This window comes from Serinus canaria, unplaced genomic scaffold, assembly GCF_022539315.1.
Source record: "Serinus canaria isolate serCan28SL12 unplaced genomic scaffold, serCan2020 HiC_scaffold_89, whole genome shotgun sequence".
NCBI classification, from domain to species: Eukaryota; Metazoa; Chordata; class Aves; order Passeriformes; family Fringillidae; genus Serinus; species Serinus canaria.
In genome coordinates, this window is record NW_026108203.1 from 1 (window position 1) to 14568 (window position 14568).

Here is a 14568-nt window from a genome sequence, read left to right on the forward strand (position 1 = left end):
CTGAGGGGGAAAGAGCCAGCCTGGGCCGGGAAGGCGGCCAGGGATGGAGCCAGAGCTCAGAGCTGGTGCTGCATGAGCAGGTCCGTGATGGGGAGAAGCCGCACACGTGTGGGGAGTGTGGGAAGAGCTTCAGCTGGAGCTCCAGCCTGATTCTGCACCAGGTGATCCACACTGGGGAGAGACCCTACGAGTGTGGGGTGTGTGGGATGAGCTTCAGGCGGAGCTCTCACCTTATCAGGCACCAGGTGATCCACACCGGGGAGAAGCCCTTCCAGTGTGCGGAGTGTGGGAAGAGCTTCAGCAGGAGCTCAGGCCTCATCGAGCACCAGAGGACACACACTGGAGAGAGGCCCTATGAGTGTGGGGAGTGTGGGAAGAGCTTCAGCCACCATTCTGCCCTGATTGTGCACCTAAAGATCCACACGGGGGAGAGGCCCTACGAGTGTTCCGAGTGTGGGAAGGGGTTTAAAACCAGCTCCAATCTCCTCCTGCACTATCGGATTCACACAGAGGAGAGGCCCTTCCAATGCCCTGAGTGTGGGAAGGGATTCACAGACAAGTCCACGCTCATCCAGCATCAACGCATCCACACCACAGAAAGACCCCATGAGTGTGGGGAGTGTGGGAAGAGCTTCAGAAGGATCTCCCACCTGATCAGCCACCAGATGATCCACACTGGGGAACGGCCCTATGAGTGTGAGGAGTGTGGGAAGAGCTTCAGCCGGAGCTCCAGCCTGATCCAGCACCGCAACATCCACACTGGGGAGAGGCCCTACAAGTGCGGGGCATGCGGGAAGAGCTTCAGCCACCATTCCACCCTGATCAGGCACAACATGATCCACACTGGAGAGAGGCCCTACCAGTGTTCCGAGTGTGGGAAGGGGTTTACCAGCAGCTCCCATCTGCTCCTGCACTATCGGACTCACACAGAGGAGAGGCCCTTCCAATGCCTCGAGTGTGGGAAGGGGTTCATGCAGAACTCCCAACTCATCATCCATCAGCGCATCCACACTGGGGAGAGGCCCTACGAGTGTCCCCAGTGTGGGAAGAGCTTCTACAGCCGCTCTCACTTGACTCAACACCAGCGGAGGCACCGGTAAGGGAAGCCCTGCGAGTGTCCCCAGTGCGGGAAGAGCTTCGTGCGCTGCTCCAGCTCCATCCCTCACTACAGGCACCGCCCTAGTCAGCCACATTCCCTGTGATCCATGCTGGGAACACTCCTGGCTGCTTCTCCTTTTGGTTTGGCCTTAATTTTTTTCTCTTCTCAATCTCTCTGCACTCCAAAAGCCAAGAGGGATTCACCTGTCACCTCAGAACCACTCAAACGCCAATGAAAATAGCTCAGTCTAATGCCAAAAAGACTGAGTCCAACATCAAAGGGGTTTTTTCCCATGTCAAAAAAACTCTACCTCTTCATAATGTCACTCGATTCCACAGCCGGTAGAGTAAGATGGGATTTGGGGGAGATTTGGAGAAGTGGGATCCCAATTTGGAGCGGTGGGATGGGGATTGTGTGGGGCTGAGTGTGTGGGATGTATTTGATAGCAAATAAAACTCTCAGACTTACTGATTTATTTCCCCTTCATGTTCAGTCCCTTGCAGTTCTGTTTGCAGAGTGCCGCCTCCCAGAGTGCCCCCTCAGAGCTGCCGCCCTTGGCCTGAGCCCGCCCCTTTCCCCTCACGGTTCCGCCCTTTCCTCGCCCCCTTTCCCCTCACGGTTCCGCCCTTTCCTCGCCCCCTTTCCCCTCACGGTTCCGCCCTTTCCTCGCCCCCTTTCCCCTCACGGTTCCCGCCCTTTCCTCGCCCCCTTTCCCCTCACGGTTCCACCCTTTCCTCGCCCCCTTTCCCCTCACGGTTCCCGCCCTTTCCTCGCCCCCTTTCACCTCACGGTCCCGCCATTTCCTCGCCCCCTTTTCCCCTCATGGTTCGGCCTTCGGGAACTGGGAATGGGGAGGAAGACGAGGGAGGGAGGAAGAGGCCGGGCGGCCGCAGCAGAAGAGGAGAGGGACAATCTCGTAGCCCTGCCGTTCCCTGAATAGCCGCAGATGGGGGCCATTGGGGGCCGATGCTTCCAATGGCCCCGGGAGCATCGCCCCCATCCCGCAGGTGCCCGGGGAGGAGGAGCTCGACCCAAATATCCCGGGGGGAGCCGGGTTTGGGGTTTTTTGTGGGAGATGTTGACGGCTGGCAGGGCTCCAAAGCCGAGCAGCCGATGGCCCTCGGGGAGACATAGGGGGTCCCCCGGAGGTGTTTTTGTGCATCCCAGAGCTGGCAGTGGCTTCTCCCAGTGTGAGCCCAGTTGCTCTCCCCTTGTGCTTCCACTTTCCTCGGCAACCCCCAGTATGAGCCCAGTCACGCCCAATCGTTCCCTCTGATGATGCCATTTGTTTCCAGGAGGGACTGCGAGAAGGAGGCGGGGTTAGCGAGGAGGAGGAGAAGGGATCGAAGGGGAGGGATGGAGGAGGAGAAGGAGGTGGGGATAAGACAGAGGAGGCGGAGGAAGAGGAGAGGTGGAAGAGGAGGAGCGGGAGGAAGAGGAAGAGGAGGGACAAAGGCGGATCAAGGCTCAGCAGCCGGAACCACGCGCTCGAGCCCTGCCTGAATTTGCAGCCCCCACCTGTGGGATCATCGCCCCCCCCATGGCGCAGGTGAGCGGGGAGGGGGAGCTCGGCCCAGATATCCCGGGGGGTGCCTGCGTTGGGTTTTCCGGGGCGATGTTTGGAGAATGGAGAAGTCCAAGGCTGAGCAGAAAAGGCCCCTCGGGGGGACATCGTGGGGTGGCGGCTGGCGGCAGAGGCAGCCTGGAGGAGCAGAGCCCTGTGTCCCCCAGGAGCCCAAAGTGGGGAGCCCAGAGAGGGGGGAGCGGCGCCATTGGCGGGAGCCTCAAGAGGCTGGAGAGGGGCAGGGGGGACTCCTTGGAGCCGCTGCAGCCCCGAGCAGAGATTGAGGGGAGAAGGGAGCCCGGGAGCCCAAAGAGCCCCGGCATCCCGGAATGGGGAGAGCGAAGTGGGGGGATGTTTCTGCATTGCTGGGACTGCCAGCAGCCTGGGCTGGGTGGGCACCGAGGAGAAGGGGGACCCCCAATCCAAGCGTGATCCCGGCAGGTGGGACAGGGGGGAACACCGAACACCACAGGGGAAGGACCGGGGACACGGAACTCCTGGGATGCTTTTTCAGGGATGAAACTTGGTATTTGGGAGGTTTTTCTGGAGACCAGTTGGCGGGGACTTGTAGAGATGGACTCGGGCAGTGGGACCTTCAAACTCAATATGTTTTGGAGAAGATAAAACAGAAAAGCCTTATAAATATGATTGTCTAGCAAAAGATTTTCAGAATATAGAGAGTATAAGCAAGATTGAAATGAAACCACGCTTTGAGGTACTTTTGTTACTGAACAACTGGAAAACAATGGTGTGGCCTGACAGAAGGTAATCCCCTTGTGATGAAAGAATTCCCTGTGCTTGCAGACAGGTCCAAGGGTCAGAGCAGACCCTGCTAGCTCAGCAGAAGGGGTCCAAAGAGGAGTTTTTAGGGTTTAAAATGTAACACGGTATGGTGATGTAATGATTCTTCTAGGTTGTATGTAAATTCTATAGGATTTGTATCTTGTACTGGATTGGAGAGTGAGAAATAGAATATTCAACACAGGAGAAGATTTATTGTACTGTGACAGGAACCTTACTCTCTTCTGCTCTTGCCCTCTTCCTCTGTCACCCTCTCATCCTCTCTCCCACTCCCTTCTCCCTGGCCTGCTCTGAGCTGTGGCTGGCAGCTCCCAGCAGGGCCCCTGTGCCCAGGCCCTTGGCAATGAACCCCAAGTTCCCCGACCTGGCTGCAGAGATCTCTGGTCTCCATCCCTCCTGACACTCCTACAAACATCTCATCCCTTGTTTTCCCCACACCAGGATTTCCCATTGCCCACCCCTGGGAGGCTGTGAGGAAGAGGAAGATGCCCCGGGACACTGAGGCAGGTGAGGAGGAAGTCAGTGCCCCTTTCCCCTCTGTGCTGCTCCATCTCCCAGCCCAGCACAGCCCTGGCTGCAGGACAGCCCTGGGGGGGATCTCCTTCCCCTTGCCTGTGGCACGGAGGCAAATCCCATCCTGTCCTTGTCCTTCCTCCCCCAGAGCAGGAGCTGAGCATGGAGAGCAGGGAGGACAAATCCCCGCGGCAGAACCTGGTGGCAGAGGCCGTTTTGAGCGGCTCCACGGCGCAGGAAGCCAACGGGGAGGAAAAGCCCCGGAGATCCCGCATGAGGAGGGGCTGCAAACGCAGATCCCAGGGATCTGAGGGGGAAAGAGCCAGCCTGGGCCGGGAAGGCGGCCAGGGATGGAGCCAGAGCTCAGAGCTGGTGCTCCATGAGCAGGTCTGTGATGGGGAGAAGCCGCACACGTGTGGGGAGTGTGGGAAGAGCTTCAGGTGGAAGTCCAACCTGATCAGGCACCAGAAGATCCACAGTGGGGAGAAGCCCTATGAGTGTGGGGAGTGTGGGAAGAGCTTCAGGTGGAACTCCTACCTGATCAGGCACCAGAGGACCCACAGTGGGGAGAAGCCCTACGAGTGTGTGGAGTGTGGCAAGACCTTCAGGTGCAACTCTAACCGGATCAAGCACCAGAGGATCCACACAGGGAAGAAGCCCTACGAGTGTGGGGAGTGTGGGAAGACCTTCAGCCAGAGATTCAGCCTGATTGTGCACCAGAGAACCCACACTGGGGAAAGGCCCTACGAATGTGGGCAGTGTGGGAAGAGCTTCAGCGACAGCTCCAGCCTAAACGCGCACCAGAGGAGCCACACTGGGGAGAAGCCCTACAAGTGCACAGAATGTGGGAAGAGCTTCAGTTGTAGCTCCTCCCTGATCAAGCACCAGAGGATCCACACTGGAGAGAGGCCATATGAGTGTGGGCAGTGTGGGAAGAGCTTCAGGCGGAGCTCCAACCTGATCATCCACCTGAGGATCCACACTGGTGAGAGACCCTTCGAGTGTGGGCAGTGTGGGAAGAGTTTCAGCCACCATTCACTCCTGAGCAGGCACCAGAGCACCCACACTGGGGAGAGGCCCTACGAGTGTTCCAAGTGTGGGAAGTGGTTTGAGACCAGCTCCCAACTCCGCCGGCACTGTCAGAGTCACACAGAGGAGAGGCCCTTCCAATGCCTTGAGTGTGGCAAGGGATTCAAGGAGAAATCCAAACTCATCTCCCACCAGCGCATCCACACCGGGGAGAAGCCCTACGACTGTGGAGAGTGTGGGAAGAGCTTCAGGTTGAGCTCCACACTTATCAGTCATCAGAGGACCCACACTGGGGAGAAGCCCTACGAGTGTGGGGAGTGTGGGAAGAGCTTCAGCGTGAGCTCCAGCCTGACTGTGCACCAGAGGATCCACACCGGAGAGAGGCCCTACGAGTGTGGGCACTGTGGGAAGAGCTTCAAAGAGAGCTCCAACCTGAGGAGGCACAAGAGGACCCACACTATGGAGAGGCCCAAAGAGAGTTCCAAATGTAGGAAGAGGTTTAAAACCAGCTCCGGTCTCCTCCAGCACCATCAGAGTGGCAAAGAAGAGAAGCCCTTCCAATGCCCCGACTGTGGGAAGGGATTCAAGGAGAACTCCGCCCTCACCATCCACCGGCGCCTTCACACTGGAGAGAGGCCCTACGAGTGTGATAAATGCAGGAAGAGGTTTAAGACCAGGTCCTGTCTCCTCCAGCACTATTGGACTCACACAGAGGAGAAGCCGTTCCAATGCCCCGACTGTGGGAAGGGATTTAGGGACAACTCCACCCTCATCACCCACCAGCGCATCCACACCGGGGAGAGGCCCTACGAGTGTCCTCAGTGTGGGAAGAGCTTCTCACAGAGCTCTAACCTGACCCGACACCAACGGAGGCACCGGTAAGGGAAGCCCTGCAAGTGCTCCGAGTGCAGGAAGAGATTTGTGCTCTGCTCCAGCTCCATTCCCCACTGCAGGAACCACTTTGGGCACAGCTCTGCTCACCCACATTCCCTGTGATCCATGTTGGGAACACTCCTGGCTGCTTCTCCTTTTGGTTTGGCCTTAATTTTTTTCTCTTTGCAATCTCTTTTTACTCCAAAAGGCAATACGGATACATCTGTCACATCAAAACTACTCAAACGCCAAGAAAACAGCTCAGTCTTATCCCAAAAGGACTCAGTCCAATACAATAGGGGCTTTTTCCCATGTCAATAAAACGCTACCTCTTCACAATGTCACTTGATTCCACAGCCAGCAGAGTCAGATGGGGTTGGGAGGAGATTTTCAGAAGTGAGATCCCAGTTTAGAGGGGTGGGATGTGGATTGTGTGGGGCTGAGTGTGTGGGATGTATTTGATAGCAAATAAAACTCTGAGACTTACTGATTTCTCTCCCGTTCATGTTCAGTCCGTTGCAGTTCTGTTTGCAGAGTGCCGCCTGCCAGAGTGTCCCCTCAGAGCTGCCGCCCTTGGCCTGAGCCCGCCCCTTTCCCCTCACGGTTCCCGCCCTTTCCTCGCCCCCTTTCCCCTCACGGTTCCCGCCCTTTCCTCGCCCCCTTTCCCCTCACGGTTCCGCCCTTTCCTCGCCCCCTTTCCCCTCACGGTTCCGCCCTTTCCTCGCCCCCTTTCCCCTCCTGTTCTGCCCTTTCCTCGCCCCCTTTCCCCTCACGTGCCCTTCCTCGCCCCTTCCCTCACGTTCCGCATTTCCCGCCCCCTTCCCTCACGTCCGCCTTTCCTCGCCCTTCCTCCCTCGCCCCCTTTCCCCTCACGGTTCCGCCCTTTCCTCGCACCCTTTCCCCTCACGGTTCCGCCCTTTCCTCGCCCCCTTTCCCCTCACGGTTCCCGCCCTTTCCTCGCCCCCTTTCCCCTCACGGTTCCGCCCTTTCCTCGCCCCCTTTCCCCTCCGTCCGCCCTTTCCCGCCCCCTTCCCCCACGGTTCCCCCTTTCCTCGCCCCCTTTCCCCTCACGGTTCCCGCCCTTTCCCCGCCCCCTTTCCCCTCACGGTTCCGCCCTTTCCTCGCCCCCTTTCCCGTCACGATTCGGCCTTCTGGAACTGGGGAGGAGGAGGAGGGAGGGAGGGAGGGAGTGAGGAAGAGGCCGAGCGGCCGCAGCAGAAGAGGAGAGGGACAATCTCGTGGCCCTGGCGCTCCCTGAATGGCCGCAGCCCCGGGAGCATCGCCCCCCCCATCCCGCAGGTGCCCGGGGAGGGGGAGCTCGGCCCAAATATCCCGCAGGGTGCCTGGGTTTGGTTTTTTTAGTGGGGGATGTTTGCAGCTGGCAGGGCTCCAAAGCCGAGCAGCCGATGGCCCTCGGGGGTTCCCCGGGAGGTGTTTTTGAGGGTACCAGAGCTGGGAGAGGCTGCTCCCCGTGTGAGCCCAGCTGGTCCCGCTGTTTGCTCTCAGTTTCCTCAGCACTCCCTGTATAAACCCTGTCACTCCCAATCGTTCCCTCTGATGATGCCATTTGTTTCCGGAGGGAATACGAGAAGGAGGCGGGGTTAGCGAGGAGGAGGAGAAGGGATCGAAGGGGAGGGATGGAGGAGGAGAAGGAGGTGGGGATAAGACAGAGGAGGCGGAGGAAGAGGAGAGGTGGAAGAGGAGGAGCGGGAGGAAGAGGAAGAGGAGGGACAAAGGCGGATTCGGGCTCAGCAGCCGGAGCCCCGCGCTCGAGCCCTGCCTGAATTCGCAGCCCCCACCTGTGGGATCATCGCCCCCCCCATCGCGCAGGTGAGCGGGGAGGGGGAGCTCGGCCCAGATATCCCGGGGGGTGCCTGGGTTGGGTTTTCCGGGGGATGTTTGCAGAATGGAGAATCCAAGGCTGATCGGAAAAGGCCCCTCGGGGGGACATCGGGCGGTGGCGGCTGGCGGCAGAGGCAGCCTGGAGGAGCAGAGCCCTGTGTCCCCCAGGAGCCCAAAGTGGGGAGCCCAGAGAGGGGGGAGCGGCGCCATTGGCGGGAGCCTCAAGAGGCTGGAGAGGGGCAGGGGGGACTCCTTGGAGCCGCTGCAGCCCCGAGCAGAGAATGAGGGGAGAAGGGAGCCCGGGAGCCCAAAGAGCCCCGGCATCCCGAAATGGGGAGAACAAAGAGGGGGCAGTGGGTCCCCGGGGACGCCCTGGGGGGATCTCCTTCCCCTCGGCTGTGGCACGGAGGCAAATCCCATCCTGTCCTTGTCCTTCCTCCCCCAGAGCAGGAGCTGAGCATGGAGAGCAGGGAGGACAAATCCCCGGGGCAGAACCTGGTGGCAGAGGCCGTTTTGAGCGGCTTCACGGCGCAGGAAGCCAACGAGGAGGAAAAGCCCCGGACATCCCACATGAGGACGGGCTGCAAACGCAGATCCCAGGGATCTGAGGGGGAAAGAGCCAGCCTGGGCCGGGAAGGTGGCCAGGGATGGAGCCAGAGCTCGGAGCTGGTGCTGCATGAGCAGCTCTTTGATGAGGAGAAGCCCCACGCGTGTGGGGAGTGTGGGAAGAGCTTCAGGTGGAACTCCAGCTTGATCAAGCACCAGAGGATCCACACTGGGGAACGGCCCTATGAGTGTGGGGTGTGTGGGAAGAGCTTCAGGGACAGCTCCACCCTGATCCAGCACCAGAGGATCCACACTGGGGAGAAGCCCTACAAGTGCCCAGAATGTGGGATGAGCTTCAGTTACAACTCCTCCCTGATCAAGCACCAGAGGATCCACACTGGAGAGAGGCCGTTTGAGTGTGGGGAGTGTGGGAAGAGCTTCAGGCGGAGCTCCAACCTGTTCGTGCACCAGATGATCCACAGTGGGGAGCGGCCCTACGAGTGTGCGGAGTGTGGGAAGAGGTTCAGAGAGAGCTCCAGCCTTTTGCAGCACCAGAGGAGCCACAGTGGTGAACGGCCCTATGAGTGTGCGGAGTGTGGGAACAGCTTCAGGCACCATTCCACCCTGACCAGGCACCAGAGGACCCACACCGGCGAGAGGCCCTACGAATGTTCCAAGTGTGGGAAGAGGTTTCAGACCAGCTCCAATCTCCTCCGGCACTATCAGAGTCATACAGAGGTGAGGCCTTTCCCATGCCCTGAGTGTGGGAAGGGATTCCGGTGGAACTCCACCCTCATCAAGCACAGGCGCACCCACACTGGGGAGAGGCCCTACCAGTGTGATAAATGCAGTAAGAGGTTTCAGAGCAGCTCCAGTCTCCTCCGGCACTATCAGACTCACACAGAGGAGAGGCCCTTCTGCTGCCGTGACTGTGGGAAGGGATTCAAGTACAACTCCACCCTCATCAACCACCGGCGCATCCACACCGGGGAGAGGCCCTAGGAGTGTCCCCAGTGTGGGAAGAGCTTCTCCAGCAGCTCTCACTTGATCCGACACCAACAGAGACACCACTAAGGGAAGCCCTGCAAGTGCTCCGAGTGCAGGAAGAGCTTCGTGTGCTGCTCCAGCTCCATCCCACACTGGAGGAACCACTTTGGGCACAGCTCTGGTCAGGCACATTCCCTGTGATCCATGCTGGGAGCACTCCTGGCTGCTTTTCCTTTTGGTTTGGCCCTGATTTCTTTCTGTTCTCAATCTCTTTGCTATCTAAAAACCAAGAGGGATTCATGTGTCACGTCAAAACGTTACTAATCCCACTGAAAACAGCTCAATCTTTTCTCGGAATTGCTTAATCCCACCTCAAAAAAACTTAATCCTACACTACACTCACTCAATTCCACAGCCAGCGGAGTGAGATGGGGTTGGGAGGAGATTTTCAGAAGTGAGATCCCAGTTTAGAGGGGTGGGATGTGTATTGTGTGGGGCTGAGTGTGTGGGATGTATTTGATAGCAAATAAAACTCTCAGACTTACTGATTTCTCTTCCGTTCATGTTCAGTCCCTTGCAGTTCTGTTTGCAGAGTGCCGCCTCCCAGAGTGTCCCCTCAGAGCTGCCGCCCTTGGCCTGAGCCCGCCCCTTTCCCCTCACGGTTCCCGCCCTTTCCTCGCCCCTTTCCCCTCACGGTTCCGCCCTTTCCTCGCCCCCTTTCCCCTCACGGTTCCGCCCTTCCTCGCCCCCTTTCCCCTCACGGTTCCCGCCCTTTCCTCGCCCCCTTTCCCCTCACGGTTCCGCCCTTTCCTCGCCCCCTTTCCCCTCACGGTTCCGCCCTTTCCTCGCCCCCTTTCCCCTCACGGTTCCGCCCTTTTCTCGCCCCCTTTCCCCTCACGGTTCCGCCCTTTCCTCGCCCCCTTTCCCCTCACGGTTCCGCCATTTCCTCGCCCCCTTTCCCCTCACGGTTTCTCCCTTTCCTCGCCCCCTTTCTCCTCACGGTTCCGCCCTTTCCTCGCCCCCTTTCCCCTCACGATTCGGTCTTCGGGAACGGGGGAGGAGAAGGAGGAGGGAGGGAGGAAGAGGCCGAGCGGCCGCAGCAGAAGAGGAGAGGGACAATCTCGTGGCCCTGGCGCTCCCTGAATGGCCGCAACCCCGGGAGAATCGCCCCCCCCATCCCGCAGGTGCCCAGGGAGGGGGAGCCGACCCAAATATCCCGGGGGGTGCCGGGTTTGGGGTTTTTGTGGGGGATGTTTGGAGAATGAAGAAGTCTAAGACGAGCGGAAAAGGCCCCTCGGGGGGACATCGTGGGGTGGCGGCTGGCGGCAGAGGCAGCCTGGAGGAGCAGAGCCCTGTGTCCCCCAGGAGCCCAAAGTGGGGAGCCCAGAGAGGGGGGAGCGCCCCCCTTGGCGGGAGTCTCAAGAGCCTGGAGAGGGGCAGGGGGGACTCCTTGGAGCCGCTGCAGCCCCGAGCAGAGAATGAGGGGAGAAGGGAGCCCGGGAGTCCAAAGAGCCCCTGCATCCCGAAATGGGGACAGCGGAGAGGGGGAGTGGGTCCCCGGGGATGCCCTGGGGGGATCTCCTTCCCCCTGCCTGTGGCACGGAGGCAAATCCCATCCTGTCCTTGTCCTTCCTCCCCCAGAGCAGGAGCTGAGCATGGAGAGCAGGGAGTACAAATCCCCGGCGGCAGAACCTGGTGGCAGAGGCCGTTTTGAGCGGCTCCACGGTGCAGGAAGCCAACGGGGAGGAAAAGCCCCGGAGATCCCTCACGAGGAGGGGCTGCAAACGCAGATCCCAGGGATCTGAGGGGGAAAGAGCCAGCCTGGGCCGGAAAGGCGGCCGGAGATGGAGCCAGAGCTCGGAGCTGGTGCTGCATGAGCAGGTCTGTGATGGGGAGAAGCCCCACACGTGTGGGGAGTGTGGGAAGAGCTTCAGGTGGAAGTCCAACTTGATCAGGCACCAGAGGACCCACACTGGAGAGAGGCCCTATGAGTGTGGGGAGTGTGGGAAGAGCTTCAGGGACAGCTCCACCCTGATCCAGCACCAGAGGAGCCACACTGGGGAGAAGCCCTACGAGTGTGAGGAGTGTGGGGAGAATTTCCGCCACCATTCACTCCTGAGGAGGCATCAGAGCACCCACACTGGGGAGAGGCCCTACGAGTGTTCCAAGTGTGGGAAGGGGTTTGCGACCGGCTCCAGTCTCCTCCAGCACCATCAGTGTCACACAGAGGAGAGGCCCTTCCAATGCCCCGAGTGTGGGAAGGGGTTCAAGGAGAACTCTAAACTCATCGTCCACCAGTACACCCACACTGGAGAGAGGCCCTACCAGTGTGATAAATGCAAGAAGAGGTTTAAGACCAGGTCCTGTCTCCTCCAGCACTTTTGGACTCACACAGAGGAGAAGCCCTTCTGCTGCCCTGAGTGTGGGAAGGGATTCAATTACAACTCCACCCTCATCACCCACCGGCGCATCCACACCGGGGAGAAGCCCTTTGAATGTCCCCATTGTGGGAAGAGCTTCTCCAGCAGAGCAAATTTCACTCAACACCAACAGAGGCACCGGTAAGGGAAGTCCTGAGAGTGGGAAGAGTGTGGGAAGAGCTTCGTGCGCTGCTCCAGGTCCATCCCTCACTGCAGGAACCACTTTGGGCACAGCCCTGGTCACCCACATTCCCTGTGATCCATGCTGGGAACACTCCTGGCTTCTTCTCCTTTTGTTTTGCCCTTAATTTCCTTTTTCTTCATCTTCATCCCATGAAAACACCCAAAACTTGTTTAATTGAAGGCGATTGAATGAATATTTCAAATTTCCATTATTTCCCTGGTGTTTTAGTGGGAATTCAGCATTTGCAGACACATTTTGTGTTGAGTGCCCCTGTTGCTAAGAGGCAGCAATTTGATCTCACCCTTCTTGTTTTGCTAAGATCTCCTCCCCTTTCCCAAATCCCAACTCCACCTTGGGATACTTTATAAAAACCCCACAGCCCTGCTTTTTTTCTTTTTCTTGGGTCATTAATGGAATTCTGGATCTTTCTGAATCCAAGATCTGGTTTCTTCCCAGCTTTGGCTGCTGAAGCCTCCCTGGACACCAGGCAGTGAGGACAGGTCCTGGATTTGTTGTGTTTCCCACCTGTCCCAGGTGGGCCAGGAATCTTCTGTCCATCGAGGAGTTCATCTCTTCCACGGCCAACCCTCCCTCCAGGAGATCTCTGCTTTTAATGAGCCGTTAATTATTAATTATCTGCTGTTAATGGGCCTTGGGGTGTCACTGCAGGGCTGATGAAATGACATCATCCCATTGGGAGATGCTCCGCCCAGGGGGAGGAGCCAGGCATTCCTAACTGGATGGAATCTCAGGTTTGGAGCGCCGCAGGAGCCTTTTCCCTCTGGATTCCAAGGGATCAGACTTTTCCCACTGGATTCCCATTGGATCAGCCCATTCCCCACTGGATTCCCAAAGGATCCACATTTTCCCACTGGATCCCCAGAGGATCCACATTTCCCACTGGATTCCCATTGGATCAGCCCTTTCCCATTGGATTCCCAGATGATCAAACTTTTCCCTCTGGATTCCAAAGGATCAGCTCTTTTCCCACTGGAATCCCATTGGATCAGCCCTTTTACACTGGATTCCCATTGGATCAGCCCTTTTCCCACTGGATTCCCAAAGGTCAACCTACTCCCACTGGATTCCCAAAGGATCGACGTTTTCCCACTGGATTCCCAGAGGATCAGCCCTTTTCCCACTGGATTCCAAAAGGCTCAGACTTTTCCCACTGGATTCCCAGAGGATCAGCCCATTCCTCTCTGGATTCCCAGAGGATCGCCCTTTTCCCACTGGATTCCCAAAGGATCCACATTTTCCCACTGGATTCCCATTGGATCAGCCCTTTTCCCACTAGATTCCCATTGGATCAGCTTTCCCCACTGGAGTCCAAATTTTCAGCTTTTCCTAATGGATTCCCATTGGATCAGCCCTTCCCCACTGGATTCCCATGGATCAGCCCTTTTCCCACTGGATTCCCATTGGATCAGCCCTTCCCCACTGGATTCCCATTGGATCAGCCCTTTTCCCACTGGATTCCCATTGGATCAATCTTTTCCCACTGGATTCCCATTGGATCAGCCCTTTTCCCACTGGATTCCCATTGGATCAACGTTTCCCACTGGATTCCCAAAGGATCCACATTTTCCCACTGGATTCCCAAAGGATCCACATTTTCCCACTGGATTCCCATTGGATCAGCCCTTTTCTCTCTGGATTCCCATTGGATCAGCCCTTTTCCCTCTGGATTCCCAGATCATCCCTTTTCCCTCTGGATTCCCAAAGGATCAGCTCTTTTCCCACTGGATTCCCATTGGATCAGCCCTTTTCCCACTGGATTCCCATTGGATCAGCCCTTTTCCCACTGGATTCCCATTGGATCAGCCCTTTTCCCACTGGATTCCCATTGGATCAGCTCTTTTCCCACTGGATTCCCATTGGATCAGCCTTTCCCTCTGGATTCCCAGAGGATTCTGACTCTGTCACTGTTTTTTTAAAATTTGTACGATTGCATTTGTATTTTTAATTTTTCCTAATAAAAAACTGTTATTTCTAGTCCCATATCTTTGCCTGAGAGCCCGTTTAATTCAAAATTAATTTTATTATTATTATTAATATTTTATTATTATTATGTTAATATTAATATTAATCAGAAGGGACAGAATTTACATTTTCCATTCCAGGAGAGGCTCCTGAAATGGGGAGACACCCCCAAGGTGGGGCCATGTAAAATAGCTCCTGCGATATGTAAATTAGCTTATGATTATGCATGAGGGCCTATGAATATGCAACAGGCGGGTGTAATTAAAACCAGATTAATTAAGGAGTGTCCCCATGGATAATTGGGTGGCCTTGGTGGCCATAATAAACTTTGCTCCATGCTTCTTGTCTCCTCTTACATCAACCTGTTGCATATTCATAGACTCATTTGCATATCCATAATCTATTTTACCTATTCCAGGGACAAAATTGGCTTCATCCTGTCCCACCCTCTCCCAGCTCAATTTTGGGGTCCCTTCCCCATCGTTCCCCCAATCCCCTCCCCGTGTTTGGTTTTGGGGGTTCCAGGCCCCTCCCGCTCCTTTTTGGGGTCCGACCACGCTTGGTTGAATTGGGGCCCCCTCCACATCCCCAGGGTCACCCTCCACCCAACCCCCCCAAATGTCCGTCGGACTCTCGTACCTCAACTACGCTGCCGAAGAACTATTCGACACTTGATGACGTCATGAGCGAGGGAGCGGCACGCTCTGATTGGCTGGGGGAAAATTAC

The 14568-nt window shown here is 57.2% G+C and overlaps 2 protein-coding genes, 1 long non-coding RNA gene and 1 pseudogene across 7 annotated transcripts; 3 read left to right on the forward strand and 1 right to left on the reverse strand.

Moving 5' to 3' along the window:
- The first annotated feature begins 86 nt into the window (after positions 1 to 86).
- On the forward strand, positions 87 to 6382 carry LOC103825104 (zinc finger protein 850-like). 5 transcript variants are annotated; one of them, XM_050987658.1, is made up of 3 exons: positions 2568 to 2648; positions 3906 to 3971; positions 4126 to 6382. In XM_050987658.1, exons 2-3 carry the CDS (start codon positions 3950 to 3952, stop codon positions 5886 to 5888), a joined length of 1785 nt encoding a protein of 594 aa, XP_050843615.1. In that variant the 5' UTR covers positions 2568 to 2648; positions 3906 to 3949; the 3' UTR covers positions 5889 to 6382. The 5 variants fall into 5 exon arrangements, with proteins under 5 accessions (XP_050843619.1, XP_050843617.1, XP_050843616.1 ...); XM_050987662.1 differs by lacking the exons at positions 2568 to 2648; positions 3906 to 3971 and adding an exon at positions 87 to 1096 and having other exon boundaries at positions 4457 to 6382; XM_050987660.1 differs by lacking the exon at positions 3906 to 3971 and having other exon boundaries at positions 2509 to 2648.
- LOC127061128 (zinc finger protein 551-like) lies at positions 2576 to 9802 on the forward strand (annotated as a pseudogene).
- Positions 6367 to 6882, reverse strand: LOC127061129 (uncharacterized). The gene is made up of 2 exons (XR_007780597.1): positions 6774 to 6882; positions 6367 to 6607 (listed from the first exon to the last, which is right to left on the reverse strand). It is a non-coding gene; the product is annotated as an uncharacterized LOC127061129 (long non-coding RNA).
- Positions 9803 to 10781: 979 nt separating the features above from the next.
- On the forward strand, positions 10782 to 12288 carry LOC127059075 (zinc finger protein 239-like). Its single transcript, XM_050987663.1, has 3 exons — positions 10782 to 10803; positions 10921 to 11188; positions 11273 to 12288. Exons 1-3 carry the CDS (start codon positions 10782 to 10784, stop codon positions 11817 to 11819), a joined length of 837 nt encoding a protein of 278 aa, XP_050843620.1. The 3' UTR covers positions 11820 to 12288.
- Positions 12289 to 14568: the final 2280 nt, after the last annotated feature.